The following is a 13,447-nucleotide window of genomic DNA, read 5'->3' on the forward strand; positions in this document are numbered from 1 at the left end:
TTTGACAGCTGGTGTGTTCAGCTTGAATAATGGTTGTGGTGGAGAGAAGGCATGAGGATTGCTGTTGAAGTTTATTTTATCTGCACTAAACTGTGGCCAGCACTGGGTTGTTTTTAAGATCTCAATCTTGTTCAACGTGGCGTTCAGTGGCTCAGAGAAGTTTTGAGAAGATGTGAACTCGTCATCAGTGAGTGGACACGGATGAAATGTCTGACAGCACAAACTGAGCCGAGCGTTAGTTGGAATAATGTGAACTGTTGGGCTGTGGTCAAAGTAGAGTCCTTTTGTAGACATTTCAAACACATTGAAGCTTTTCTCGTGGGAATATCTGACCGTTGCTTTGCCAAAATGTGCCATTTAAAAACATTTTTTCCATCATTTTCACGTTTAACACACCAACAGGTCTAAGACACGTATGAGCAAATGAATGATGGAAAACAATCGTCGTATATTTGACTTTTTCCCCCTAAATGAATTTTTTTGGGGTTAACCTCTGGCTTTCTTTCCATGCACAAACTGGGTGCTAACGCAACTATTCACTGCTTTAAATGTAGGTGAATGTTTGGGTATTTGTGTCTAAAGTTAGTTTCTGCTTTGAATGGCTCAGTTTGTCCATGAGGTCTGCCTCTGATGTTGGGACCCCTCCGTGGGGATTTACTTTTCCAGCCCAGGGGTGGGAAACACTCTGCTCTTTGTGTGTGTGAGTCAGCCTCATAGAAGCTTATTGAGTGGGTCTAAGCTGCTCTTTGAACATGGAAATGTGTATATATATATATATATATATATATATATGTGTGTGTGTATGTATACACCAACACACAACATCAGACCCTGCTCCAATCTGTATTTGGGTCCTGTCTGAACTGCCCACCAGTACAAAGACAGGTGAGTCTTTACACCAGAGTGAATCTGTTTCCTCTGCTCGAGCACAGGATGTGAAACGAATTAGGATCAAAAGTAGTAAAAGGTGGTAAAAGTGAATGAAACAACGCTGTGTAACAAGAACAACTAGAGATGGCTGAGAAGAAGGATATTCCCACAGAAATGGAAGTGAGGCGCTAGTTAAGAGGATGAGACAGAGTGGAAACACAACCCGGAGCATCAAACGTGCTCATTGCACTTGAAGCAGTGTTTGTCGAACTATAACATTTGTGTCATTTCTAGACTCTGTGTTGACTCATGAGCCTCAACTCAAAAAAGTAAACAATTTCTCCAGCAGGTTTCCGGCTTCATTAGAAGCTGACCGCATTAGTCATAGAGAGATGCTTTGACTGTGATCAGACCGCCTCGATTTGTGTGGTGCGTTTGTCCAGGGGCTGGTGGCGAGACACTAATTACCTGTTCCCCACAGTCAAGAGCGCTGTTGTTGTGTGGTATGCGGGGTGAAGGCAAAGAAAACACAAGAAGAGGTAACAGAAAAGCCCCCCGATGTCGTTTGAAATGGTACATTTTGTTTTGAGAGAGCCACCTATGAAATATGTAATCACATGAGGGTCAGAAACACCTGTAAGCTTGATGCACATACAGCAACGTGTTGGGCTGTGATGTCACACAGTGAGAGTAGTGGTCAGGAACAGCTGATGGAGAGGGAAACACCTGCCGCTGCATCACTTGTTGGGGTGTTGCCAGACGCAGCGTGTTTGACCTTCTCAACCCATAGACAGCAGTACAGATGAGGGCTTTTTTTGGGTCTGAAATGGCGTTGTCTCGCAGAGTCTGATGTCAGATAAAAGCTACATAAAAGGTCAGTCAGGAAACCACGAAGTAAACGAACCTCGATTGTATGATTTTAGGTCAGGATAAATGAACTTTGTGTCAACCTAATGACAGTGGAGGGAAAATCACTGCTGTGCTGTTCTTTACTACTTTATAATGTCTGCTTTTGCCCAGACCCTGAGCTGTGGTACCAGAACTGGAGTTCTCACAGATATATATTGGTTCATGTGAGCTTTTTTTTTTGCCTTTCCAGGGGGGAAAAAATGCCATCGGCTTCAATTCAGAGAACTAGCGGGTGTAATAATTGTTGGGATTTTTTGAAGCAGAAAAAGCTTCCGGTTTCACAACAGATACCTCTTAATTTACAACATATATACAGTATGCACGAATACTGGAAAATGCATCATTCTCATGGGACAAAACTCTCTGTGAGCTGTTTAAGTGTCATGTCATAGCTCCCTTTATGGAACAAAAAGTCTCCAAATGTGCCACCTTAGCTACATCAGGTGGCAGGTTTCTACATTAAACAAATGCGATGGGTTTTTATTTTTATTTATTTTTTCTCCATCTCTAATTGAGAGCATGTGCATTAGGTTACTGAGATAACCTGGTTAAAGTATTTGTGTTGTATACGCTCTGGCATGTAGTGACCGCTGTGCTGACAACACACCGATGCAGATGCAACCAGAATAAGACTGCGTGTTTACGGGAAAAACAGCTCATCGAGCTTCTGTTTCTGTGCTGCAGAGACAGCGATTCGTTGGGGTAGTTTGAGGAAAGGAGGCTCATGATTTTTCTGAATCCCATTTGGGTTTTCAACCAGCATCCCAACACTAATCAAATCACCGTCTCGTTACACATTGTAAAATAAAAGAAAGACTAGTTTTGAAACTTGCAATGGGGCAGGTGTTAACCTCCCTGAAAAGGTTTAACCGCTGTGTGTTGGACTGGCATTAAAGCGTCTTGTTTTTCTGTTTAGCTCTCAGTATGTTTGTGGTCTCTGAGTAACTACTGTTTTCTTGCTCGGAGAGCCTGTCCTCCTCACAACTCATGTGATCAGTAAAGGAAGCCGGGATGTTTGTTGACAGACAGCCGGGAAGGCCAGTCATGTGTCGCGGGAGCCGCGGGGAACGTCAGTGGACGCTGCTCGTGTGTGCAGACACAATGGGATGGTTCTGCTCCGGAGCTCACTGCTCGGTCAGTTAGCGTCCGGTCTTGTGGCGTGTGCGGCTGGAGGCATCCGGAAAACCAGCAGATGCACAGCATGAGGTAGAGGCTGACTCCACAGACAAGATGAACCGGGAGCTGGAGTATATGTTTGTTCAAGTAAGTCCTCGCATCATTTGAATCTTTAAATGGGAGCTTACTCTCCGTGGTTTCGGGTTACATGTCGAGTAAAAACTCTTGGAAATATTCAAAGAAGATGGACTTCGGTATGCTGATATTTTGATGGAGCATCTGTTGTTTTTAGTCTTTCGTCTGGGTCTTGGACACAGTGTTTTGGTCTCCAATTTGGTACGTTTCCTCTGTAATGGGGAACATGGAGCCCAAGTCCTGACACACCCTTGAAGACAGTTATATCACTTAAGTCAGCTGGACAGAAATAACTTCCAGTTAGCTACAAATAAGATTTTAGTCTGTGCAGAGTTTTAGTATCTGAATAACAGCAACATCTTTGTTGTAGATTGACAAAATTGAATCACTGGAACTAGCTTGTAGTTTGTCCCTCTTTTTGTACACAGCGGCATGCGTGCAGCTTGGCAGGCAAGGACACAACATTGTGGGCTAAATGGAGAGAACAATTTGTTTGCTTTTGATAAGAGGTCGCTTTAGAGGTACAAATGGTTTTATCAGACCTTACTGTGTGTTGAAGCTTGTTATTGTTCCCAGCAACTGAGCGATAGTTTTAGGACAAAGTCATAGAAGTTATATCGGCACAGCTTGTTTTTTTTTGTTTCCACGTTTGCATATCTGTCTAATGAATAAAGTCAGTGATGCAGTCCCACACTACTATCTAATGTAATCAGAAGAGAGGACAGCCGTGCGCTTGCATCACATTCTCCTGCTCAACGTACAGAAGCTTCCTCCAAGAGTCAACACTGGCCCAACTGATATGATTAGTAGCTGGGCATCGTCACGGCTTCTTAATAAAAGGCTAAACTCTGGCAACCACAGTCAGATAGCTGTGCCAGCGCTGTAGTTGGAGGAAATCAATGTCAACACAGTCAAAGTTTCTGCAAAGCGAAATCCTCACCAGCACTGAGGTCTCTGAGTCTTGGCATCATGCAGTGTCTGCCCAGCTGAGCAGAAAAACAGCAGATTCTCACATGAGTGGCATCATGTGACGAGGCCTCCGCCGTCTGGGACTCCATTGACAGCTTTACTGAGGAGAGGTGAGGGCAAAACTCTTCTTGCATACCTTGCCTCTGCCAGTTCGTATTGTAAAATGTATTCGGGTTTTAATCTTCTTCCACTTGATTCACTTTTGTCCAAATTCCTCTCATTCCTCCATCCATAGTTAGAAGCACAAGATTACTGCGGTCACTCCTTCAGCAGAGCAGAAGAAGAGTGGAATTTTACCTGAAGTGAGTTTAGCTGCAGAACAAAAATTAATCCGGTCTTTAAAAGTTCCTCACATCAACCTCAGCTTAACTCGCAACACATGACGTGGTACACTTTGTCATTATTTCTTCAAGAAAAACAAAGTAAAAATGCACCAAAGTCCTCTCTTGCTGCTTCCATTGGAATTCAGAGGATAAGTAGCAGCCAGGTGCTGCTAATCAAACGCACTCGATTAGTTGATCGTCAGCGAATGTGAGCACGTCTAATAAAGCAGAAGCTTTTGGAGTCGGCTCATCCGGAGCATTCAGGTGTGTGTTAACGCAATGTCAAGGAGGAAAGACATCAGCAGCGATCTTAGAGAAACCATTGTTGCTTCCCATCAATCTGGAGAGGGTCATAAGGTCATTTCCAAACAATTTGGACATTTCACAAGTGGAAAATATTAAAGACGGCTGCTGATCATCCCAGGAGTGGATGCCCCAGCAGGTTCACCCCAAGGTCAGGCTGTGCAATACTCAGAGAAACTACAAAAAGCCCAAGAGCTGCATCTCAGACTCTACAGACCTCAGTCAGCATGTCGGGAGATAAAGTTTCAAGACGGTACAATTAGAGAAAGACTCGTTTGGAAGAGTTGCAGGAGAAATCCTCTTCTTTCTAAAGAAAAAAAGAACAAGGCAAATAAAACTTCTTGAACGTTGGCTTTTGGACAGACAAGACCAAAGTGAAGGTGTTTGGCCGTGGTTCAAAGTGCCACATTTGTTGAAAACCAAACACAGCGTATCGGCTCAAACACGGGAGGCACGATGGAGGACGGCTGATGGTTTAGGTTTGGTTTTAAGCCACAGGACCCAAACACCTTGCAGTCACTGAGTCGACCATGAGTCGAATGCTAAAGCTTGGCTGTTTTTACCTCATTTCCAGACCTGGTAAAGAGTCGGCCAGATGATTGATTATTAATTTATTTGAATTTTATCCCAACACATCACACCTTCAAATTGAAAGAGGGAGCGAGAAAACCCAGCCAAAGTTTTGAGAAGTCAAAGTCGGGAAGCCTCCAGTTCAAGAGTGAAAGCCCCAGGCTAAGTCTTTCTAATCTGCTGTTGACTTTGAGCAGATTTGTAAACACTTCTTACTCTTGCCCCGACCCATTGCCACAGCCTTGCACCACCAGCACACGTTCAAGTACTGCGCACGCTGCCATTGTCTGGATCTCTGCTGCCACGGAAACCTCAGCAGGAATGATCTGAAGTATTAGGTGGGAATGTCAATTGAAAAGCATATTGTGAGTTTACAGCAATGACACCAAAAAGCATGTCAGCAAACTTCTGTTTCAGTTGTTTTGGATGGAAGAGGTTTAAATTTTTTTTTCTTCTTTTCCTTAAATTTCATCTTTTTTTTTCATGTGTCCACGACTCTACGTGTCATTCAGGAAACTCCTTTAGTAGAAATGTTTTTGTCAGTGTGCTGCTGCAGCAGTAATTACCTGTGGCCATATGTTACTGTAATGATATTGTGTTGCAGTTGACTGGGATCAGATTAGCTGGTGCTTAACCCTGACTTAGCTTAATCAGGCAGTGATCCTTTGTCTCAATTAACCCAGGATTAGCATTAGCCTGTAACTTTAAGAGTAACATTCCCCTGCTGTGAACTGACCGTCTGACACTAGATGTAGAGATCATTTCGGGTGACTTTCCGTTTCCTGAACTAAAGCGACTCGCAAGTCATTCCTACTTTTTCTTGGATTGTAAATTTATTGTAAATAAATCAGTTGCTTGTTTAATCTAAATCTCTCTCTCTCTCTATAAATATAAGTAATTCATATAAACTTTAAGTAACTCTCATGCTTGTTCCACATTGCACATTAACCCATGCATGATGGCTACCTGTCTGAACTGTGCCTTTGATAGAGGCCATCAATAACAGAAGCTTTGATTTCACTTCAGTGTGAGTTTTTATTCACATCGAGTTTGAGGTTTTTGTTTTACATCAGGATGTCGATACCAATACCATCACACCATTCACTGTCCCTTTTTGTGGAAAATCATGTGTCTCATGCGTGAAAAGCTTCTGCCTAAAGCTCAAAATGCTGCAGCGCTGCAGCGAACTGGAAGGCATTTCTGGAAAGTCGAGATGAAAAACATCATCGATTTGGAGCTTTACAGTCTTAAGATTGACAATAGTTGAAAAGCTGCAGCGGAATGGCATTTGCAATTGGTACCTTAAAGTATCATATTATTCAAAATGGCACAAAAACACAACGTGTTGTATTTTGAAACTAGGAATTTTTAGTTGTTTCTGTGTTTTATCGTAAATTTACATAAGACGCAGTTTTCTCGCTGAAGTGGATGCGAACGTGTTTCAGGGGAAGTTGGTGCGGGACTGTAGCTTGTTTCACAACCATTAAGCCAATATTCAACTGATCTAAAACATTATTAAATTTGAAAAGAAAAGGTCAACGCGTGGGTTTATCAGCTGGCTACATGATGATATGGAAATATTCTGAAAATTGGGGGAAAATGTCTAAATGCGGAGGACAAGGCTGAAAAGCATTATTCGTTGTTGGCTGTGGCAGCCTTGCACACATGGCTCAGAAACACTCCTGAACGCTGCTGTCTGTAACGGTTTGTCACTGCATCCACAACAAAGTTAAGACTCTTCGTACAGAACAAGATCCAGAGATGCACCACCTTCTCTGGTCTGAGAAAAGGTGAAAACCTGAAATCTTTGCTTGACAGCGACAGTGTTAACCGCACCGTGTTTGCTAAGGATGTGTTGATCAATCTGTGATGATACTTTCTGCTTCTGCATCTCGCATCGTCTCACAAATACTGCATGCAGCATATGTCAAGAGAGCTAAAAGCAGAGCCAGTTCGGTCGTGTGATTTCTGATGTCACAGATGCTCTGACGTCTTTCCTTCTCCGTCATCAGCCGCACCGTCACTCTGCAGCCTGAACATTATCCATAATTCCCTCCATCCGTCCCTCTGCGAGGCGATTGCACTTTTCTCTCCAGCTTTTAGGCCGCTCCTCTTTTTCAGCTTGCGTTTCACTGTGGAAGGTGACGTCCTTGAAACATGTTAAATGTCCGTCAGCATGTGTATGTGTGTGTGTGTGTGTGTGTGTCTGAGAGAGAGTGAGTGAGGCTAAGTTTCAACCTTCATCTCTCCTCACTTTAACCCAGGGGAATTTGTTGGTGTATGAATATTTATTTCCCTTGCAGCTGGACTGTTGTGTTGTCTGTCTTTTTGTCTGTTGAAAACTCAAAGAAATGATCTGCCTGGCAACATATTTCCACGTTACCTAAAGATAATCAGCTTCTGTCTGGTGATGTGTGAAACAATCCTATGTGTGTGTGCTGTAAGTGTGATGATGATTATCAGGATCAGGAAGTGTGCCCGGTAGTGCAGTGATGCCACTGTGAGGTGCGATGCTGTTCAAAACTCTCAGTTGCTATTTTTAGCCTCCATTCTCCTCCTCCTCCTCCTCCTCCTCCTCCTCCTCTTCTCTATTTCTTTCCCTGGCTCTCTGTTGCTAGGAGGCTGACTGTTGGGACGGTCTCCTGTGGGGACCAAAAAGGTGAAATGATTAACAAAATGGTGGAATGAGAAGAGAGATGGAAAAAGGCCGACCCAGAGGCTTTGTTTATCTACAACTTTGAATAAAACTGCTTTATTGTATATTTATCTCTGTGTCCCATAAGATTGTATGAAGGGTGTTGAAATGATTTTGCTCCACGCAATACAAACGCAATACAAATTTTGTACGAAGTTAGCAGACTTAGCAAATCAATTATTGTCTTGTTTGGAAAAACGTGACGACTTTGAGCATTATTGTGTTGTTTCCGGAAGGCCACTGCATGTGTAACAGTCCGACATATTTAGTAACCCGTCACTGAAACAACTAAAGCTTCTTCCAAATAGTGAGGAAAAATAGATTAGTGTGAACATTGTTGCCATTTTTTCATATTTCCATTTTTTTAACTAGCTCTGATCTTTACAGTGTGTGTATATCGCAGGTTTATATGGATATAGTGTAACACGTAAAGCTTATTGTAGTTTGACTGAAGAGCCGAGACTGTTTTCCTTCTAAGGGAAAAGGCTAATCTAATCTAATCTTATCTAATCCAATTTAATGTGATTCAATGCTCTCATTGCTTAAGAAAACGTACCTGTATTTGATGATATTAATGTATCTATCACACACCTGAACTGGCAACATTACTGAAGATTTTAATGTAAATGCTCAGGTTCATTGTGCCAATAACTTTTTTGGGGGGCAAATGAATGAATGAATTTCTGTTTAATTCATCTAAAAGGATGTAGATAGGTAAGAGTGGGACGTTGGCTCTCAGAGATAACTGGAATACAGAAATACTTCAGTATGTTTTAGCTGTAAAATATCAGCATGTGGAGTAACTTGACCGAGACATTTGAATAATTGATCCCCGTCGTAAGATGCTTGTTATTTACTGCAATCAGATTTTTACATTGATGTTCCCTTAAAAGCTTTTTATCACTTGTTTTCAGCAGCACTGGCCCGGTCCTGCACTTTAAATGTGAGTGTATGCTCCTGGCGTACCTCACTTGTTCTTCATGCAGGTCCTTATGAGATGGATTTTTGTTAATTTTGCCCTCTGCCACTCAGGGAAAAACCTTTAAACCGCAGTGCATGCTGTCTAACCACACTGGTTCCGATGTTTGACGTCCCTGCAGGGGTGAAGAGAAAAACGGATTAGGAAAAGGAGGTCAAATTAGAACGACCCGAGAGCTTGATGGGGGCGGACCTTTCAGTAAATGCACCTACTTTAAACGTCAGCGGGAAAAAGTCTCCAGTTTTGTGACCATTGCAGCCATTTTTCGCTACTACTCCTATTGATACAGCAGGAGTCAGACCGAGTGATCTGGGTGGAAGGATGAGGGCTTGTGTGACCATGATGTCATGATTCAGATGATCGGCAGTGGAGCAGCAGACATGATAATCCAGTTTTGTGCTCTTCTACAATGAGACCTTTCTTTGTGGCCTCTGTGAAATTGTCATCAGCAGTTTATTTAACGAGGGCAAAAAGCGCTGCGAGATCGTTGTCGAACTCGCAGAAAGACTCTGAGCGCTCATCGTCATGTGCTTCGGTTGCACAAGTCCTTATGAAGGAAGTGTCATTTGGCTGTTTCTGTGGTAGTAGCTCACTGCATGTGTACGGGAGATGAAACCGTAAGCAGCGCAGTGTGTCGAGATGTTGGTTGGACTCTTATGTTGGATTTAAACTGGGAATGCTGGTGTGTTTTGGAGCTTAAGAAATCTGTCTTTATCAGTCTATATGAGATTATAGAGTCTATGCTTAACCACCACTCAGAATCTGTAATGCTGAATGTCCTATAAAGGAGACTTTTGTGTTTGCCGTAGCTTTCTGTACAGAGTGTAGAGTTTTTAAGTCTTCCTGCTGTGATTCTGTCCCTGCCTCAGTGACTCTCAGGTCAACCAGCAGTTATCTCACATGTGTGTATGTGCAAGCACGTGTAATACATTCGTAAAGCTCAGACATGCGACCCGGAGGTGTTCATCACTGCTTTTCCACATGTCTTTGATCAGCTGATTGTCTCCAGTCACAGGTCTGAAACAGTTGTGTGGTGGTGGTCGTATGCGGGCACCATCATTTGTGTGATGACTAAGCAATATTCACAACTGCATTCTTCAGCCATCATGAGCTACTCCGAAGTTGGTTCCCATCGCTTTGCTGACCGTTATGAGACATGTGCTCATGACTGTGAAAACACAGGCCCCAGTGTTTGGTCTGAGGTCATGCTGTTTTCACTATCAGCAGAGAGGAAGCAAGAAAACTCCTCGGTCATCCTTCTTCAGCTCCGGCTGAACTTTGTAAATGGATGACGAGATGGAGGGGGTTTATTGTAACACGACGGTAAAACTATGTCTCAAAAGTCAGTGAAATAAAATAGGACAGTAATGATGATATCAGCAGGCTTAGCACATCCTTTATCTAACTTGATCTTCCCTCTCCTCTTTTGTCCGTTTTTCTCCCAGTCTGCTCGAGTGTGGATCCCCGATGCAGAGGAGGTGTGGAAGTCTGCCGAGCTGATAAAGGACTACAAAAATGGCGACGCCTCTCTGCAGCTCATGCTGGAGGATGGAACGGTAAGGACGATAAGTGGAATAGTGTCCCTCTTTCAGTTTTAGCTCCTGGATTTATTGCTTTCGTCACTTCTTGCCCAGCTTCAGCTGCATTTCATTAGCGGTTGCTGGTTTTACCATCAGCACCCAAATGGGACTTCAAGCAAAGATGCCTCCAAGGAGCGTTCGAAATGTATCACGGTACATTTAATTTGTTGGCTTGAATTACAAGCAATGATGAGTGCACAGTTCTTGCTTCTCGCCATCACAAAGAAGCGCTTCTTTAAATGAAGACGTGCTGGCAGCTGAGCCATTTGCCATATTGCCTTTAGTGATTTGTAATTCATATGATCGTAGTTAATGTAATCGTTATCAAAGAGGTTTTGTCTTTGGTTCTTTATGCCTTGTTGGCTGTTGATGTTTCCAGACTTGTGGCAACTGTCTGCAGGTATAGATCCGGTCTGTGTTTTTAGGTTTGATACTCCCATAAACATTGTGAGTATAAAGCCAAACTTAAAATCATCTTTGAATCTTAGGAACTCCAAACCTTTTTTTGACACATTTCAGCAGTTGTGCGCCCTTGTTGGTGTAATAAAGTGAAGTTCTTGTAGACTGAGTGTCTGATATGTCATGCTGTCAGAATTTCACACACATTATCATAGGTTGAATAGTTTCTGATTAAGATGGAATTCAAGGGAAATTTAGACATCCAATGTCAGTGTTTTTCATTGATTTTCATTTTTTCAAAAGAATTAAGCACATTAAAGTTTGGGTGTAGAAAAAGTCTGTAACCCTAACGTTCGGGACTATATTACAGGGTACAAAATCAACAATATGCTACCAACACAACTGTCATACTATTTTTCATGTAGTATTTCTTCATTTTTACATCACAGTTATCATCCATGTGGTGTGTTATTTTAATTTGCCCATTAATGAATTATATCGCAATACCTACTCCTCTCAAACAAGCATCTGAAAAGCATGTTGACCTCTTCAATATAGATATAAAAATGTGACAATAAGAACGTGCACAAAGTGCATAAACTCAGGCCTATACAAAAAAAATAAAATAAAATAAAAATAAACAGATGAAGAGCATTGAAAGTGCCACCTACAGCGTTAGCCGGCCTCAATTAGAGAGCAGATGGAGAGAACTACAACAATCAAGCATGCAGAGGAGTTCACACATCTTTGTATGTATGGGAAAGATTTAATTCTATCAACAAACAGATGACTTTGCAGGGATAATATTAGCATGGCTGCAGGAAGCCGTACCGTATGAGGTACCATAGCAAAGTAAAACATGTTTTTATAGCGTTTCTTTAACTGGAGGCACCACCAAACCCATGAGACTGAACGCTAATGCAAGGATTGTGTCTAAAAGCAAATAGATTTGCCACGTGTAGATCGTATTCAGCATTGATAAATCTGGTTTTGCAAGTTCTCAAATTGATGCCCGACTGCTGGTTAAATGTACCATTTAGATATGTCCTGTAGGGAATTGTGATCATGGTCATTTTAAAGTGAATTGATAAATTACTGGTGTTGCATTATCCTCTGAGTGGAATAATATCCTATATTTCAAAGCTACAACAGTTTTGTTGTGTTTTTCTGCTCATTCCCAGAACATCGAGCACAAGCTGGACCCCAAGACGAAGAACCTGCCTTACCTACGAAACCCCGACATCCTGGTGGGCGAGAACGACCTCACAGCTCTTAGCTACCTCCATGAGCCAGCTGTGCTCCACAACCTCAAAGTCCGCTTCATGGACTCGAAACTTATCTACACTTATTGCGGTAGGAGGATTCTCTGACATCGGTTACATCACCCCCCCCTGAATAATCAGCTGTGACGGCTGATGAGATAAAGAGAGTACTGTTGAAGAGGCGAACATCTGGCAAAGTCTCGATGAATGAAACAGAAAACCTTCTGAGCTAATTTCATACTTTGTGTGTTAAACGGTCATGCTGTTTGTGACCTTCCATAGCCTCAGTAGTATTTATGCTGCAGATCAAGCTCTGTTTATTGTCTTAGCTCATCATTGTAAATACCATATGCTGTGCTTATCTAATACTTTATTAGCTGTGAACTAATGCCATGCTATATTGTTGTTGTTTGTCTTTTTATGTCATTTGAAAAGCTGACAAATAAGAGCAGTGTCCTGTGCATAGTTGTGTGGCAGCTCTTAATGTGGTCCAGCTTCAGGTTCCAAGCTCATCTCCCTGTTTTTTTTTGTCTCAGGAATTGTCCTCGTGGCCATCAACCCTTACGAGACGCTGCCGATCTATGGAACCGACATCATCAACGCTTACAGTGGTCAGAATATGGGAGACATGGACCCACATATCTTCGCTGTGGCAGAGGAATCGTACAAGCAGATGGCCAGGTTTGTGTTTGTGTGATTATCTGTGTGTGTGTTACCTGAGCAGTCTCCGTTCATGTCTTCCTGTTGCTCAGCCCTGCCTCTCTCTTCGGGGTTTGTAGGTCAAAACTGAGCCCGAAATAGCCTCATGGTGGTCTGTTTCACTCTTCGAGTTCTTTTAACCACGCACTAAAAACACACCCACACTTAAAAAGACACCAGACCCTCTGCTGCAGCCAACCAGTGCGTCTTTTCAGCTTCCTCTCTGGGAGTTTACAGTTTCAACACACCGACATACGCATGTGCTGTAAACTAACAGTGCTACATGTCTGATGTAATGCAGGCCAAATTGACAGGCAGCCTCCAGTACGATACAGGTTTCAGTCCCCCTCGAGTTCACCATTCAGTTGTTTTGTTATTTTTCAAAGTCATGGAAAATTGATTATTGGGGGGGTGGGTCTACGAACAACACTCCAGGGAGGTAGAGTAACCAGAAAGCCGATGAGCGCATGTATGAGAGTCCCTTTGATGAGATGAGATATGAGAATCTTACAGAATAAATGTGAGTAAGTGTAGCAGTGAATTTATCATGTTCAATGGTACAGTGACCAGACAGAAGCCTTTCTTTAATTAAAAGGCTTTTGACAGTCCGTTGGAGTTTACCAAAAGTCACCTGAATG

General features: G+C 42.6%; 1 protein-coding gene across 3 annotated transcripts in view; it reads left to right on the forward strand.

The window, feature by feature from the left end:
- The first annotated feature begins 2,941 nt into the window (after positions 1 to 2,941).
- The window catches only part of myo5aa (myosin VAa), a 39,584-nt gene continuing 29,078 nt past the window's right edge, over positions 2,942 to 13,447 (forward strand). For 2 of the 3 annotated variants that reach the window (XM_072380260.1, XM_072380261.1), the window contains exons 1-4: positions 2,944 to 3,042; positions 10,315 to 10,425; positions 12,030 to 12,201; positions 12,647 to 12,791. In XM_072380260.1, the coding sequence (XP_072236361.1) occupies positions 3,010 to 3,042; positions 10,315 to 10,425; positions 12,030 to 12,201; positions 12,647 to 12,791 (461 nt within the window). In that variant the 5' untranslated portion in view covers positions 2,944 to 3,009. Of the gene's footprint in view, positions 3,043 to 10,314; positions 10,426 to 12,029; positions 12,202 to 12,646; positions 12,792 to 13,447 lie in introns of all 3 variants that reach the window. The other variant, XM_072380259.1, reaches the window with a different exon arrangement.

The sequence above is a fragment of the Leuresthes tenuis genome, unplaced genomic scaffold (assembly GCF_036924035.1).
Source record: "Leuresthes tenuis unplaced genomic scaffold, fLeuTen1.0.hap1 SCAF_2, whole genome shotgun sequence".
In the NCBI taxonomy this organism is placed as follows: domain Eukaryota; kingdom Metazoa; phylum Chordata; class Actinopteri; order Atheriniformes; family Atherinopsidae; genus Leuresthes; species Leuresthes tenuis.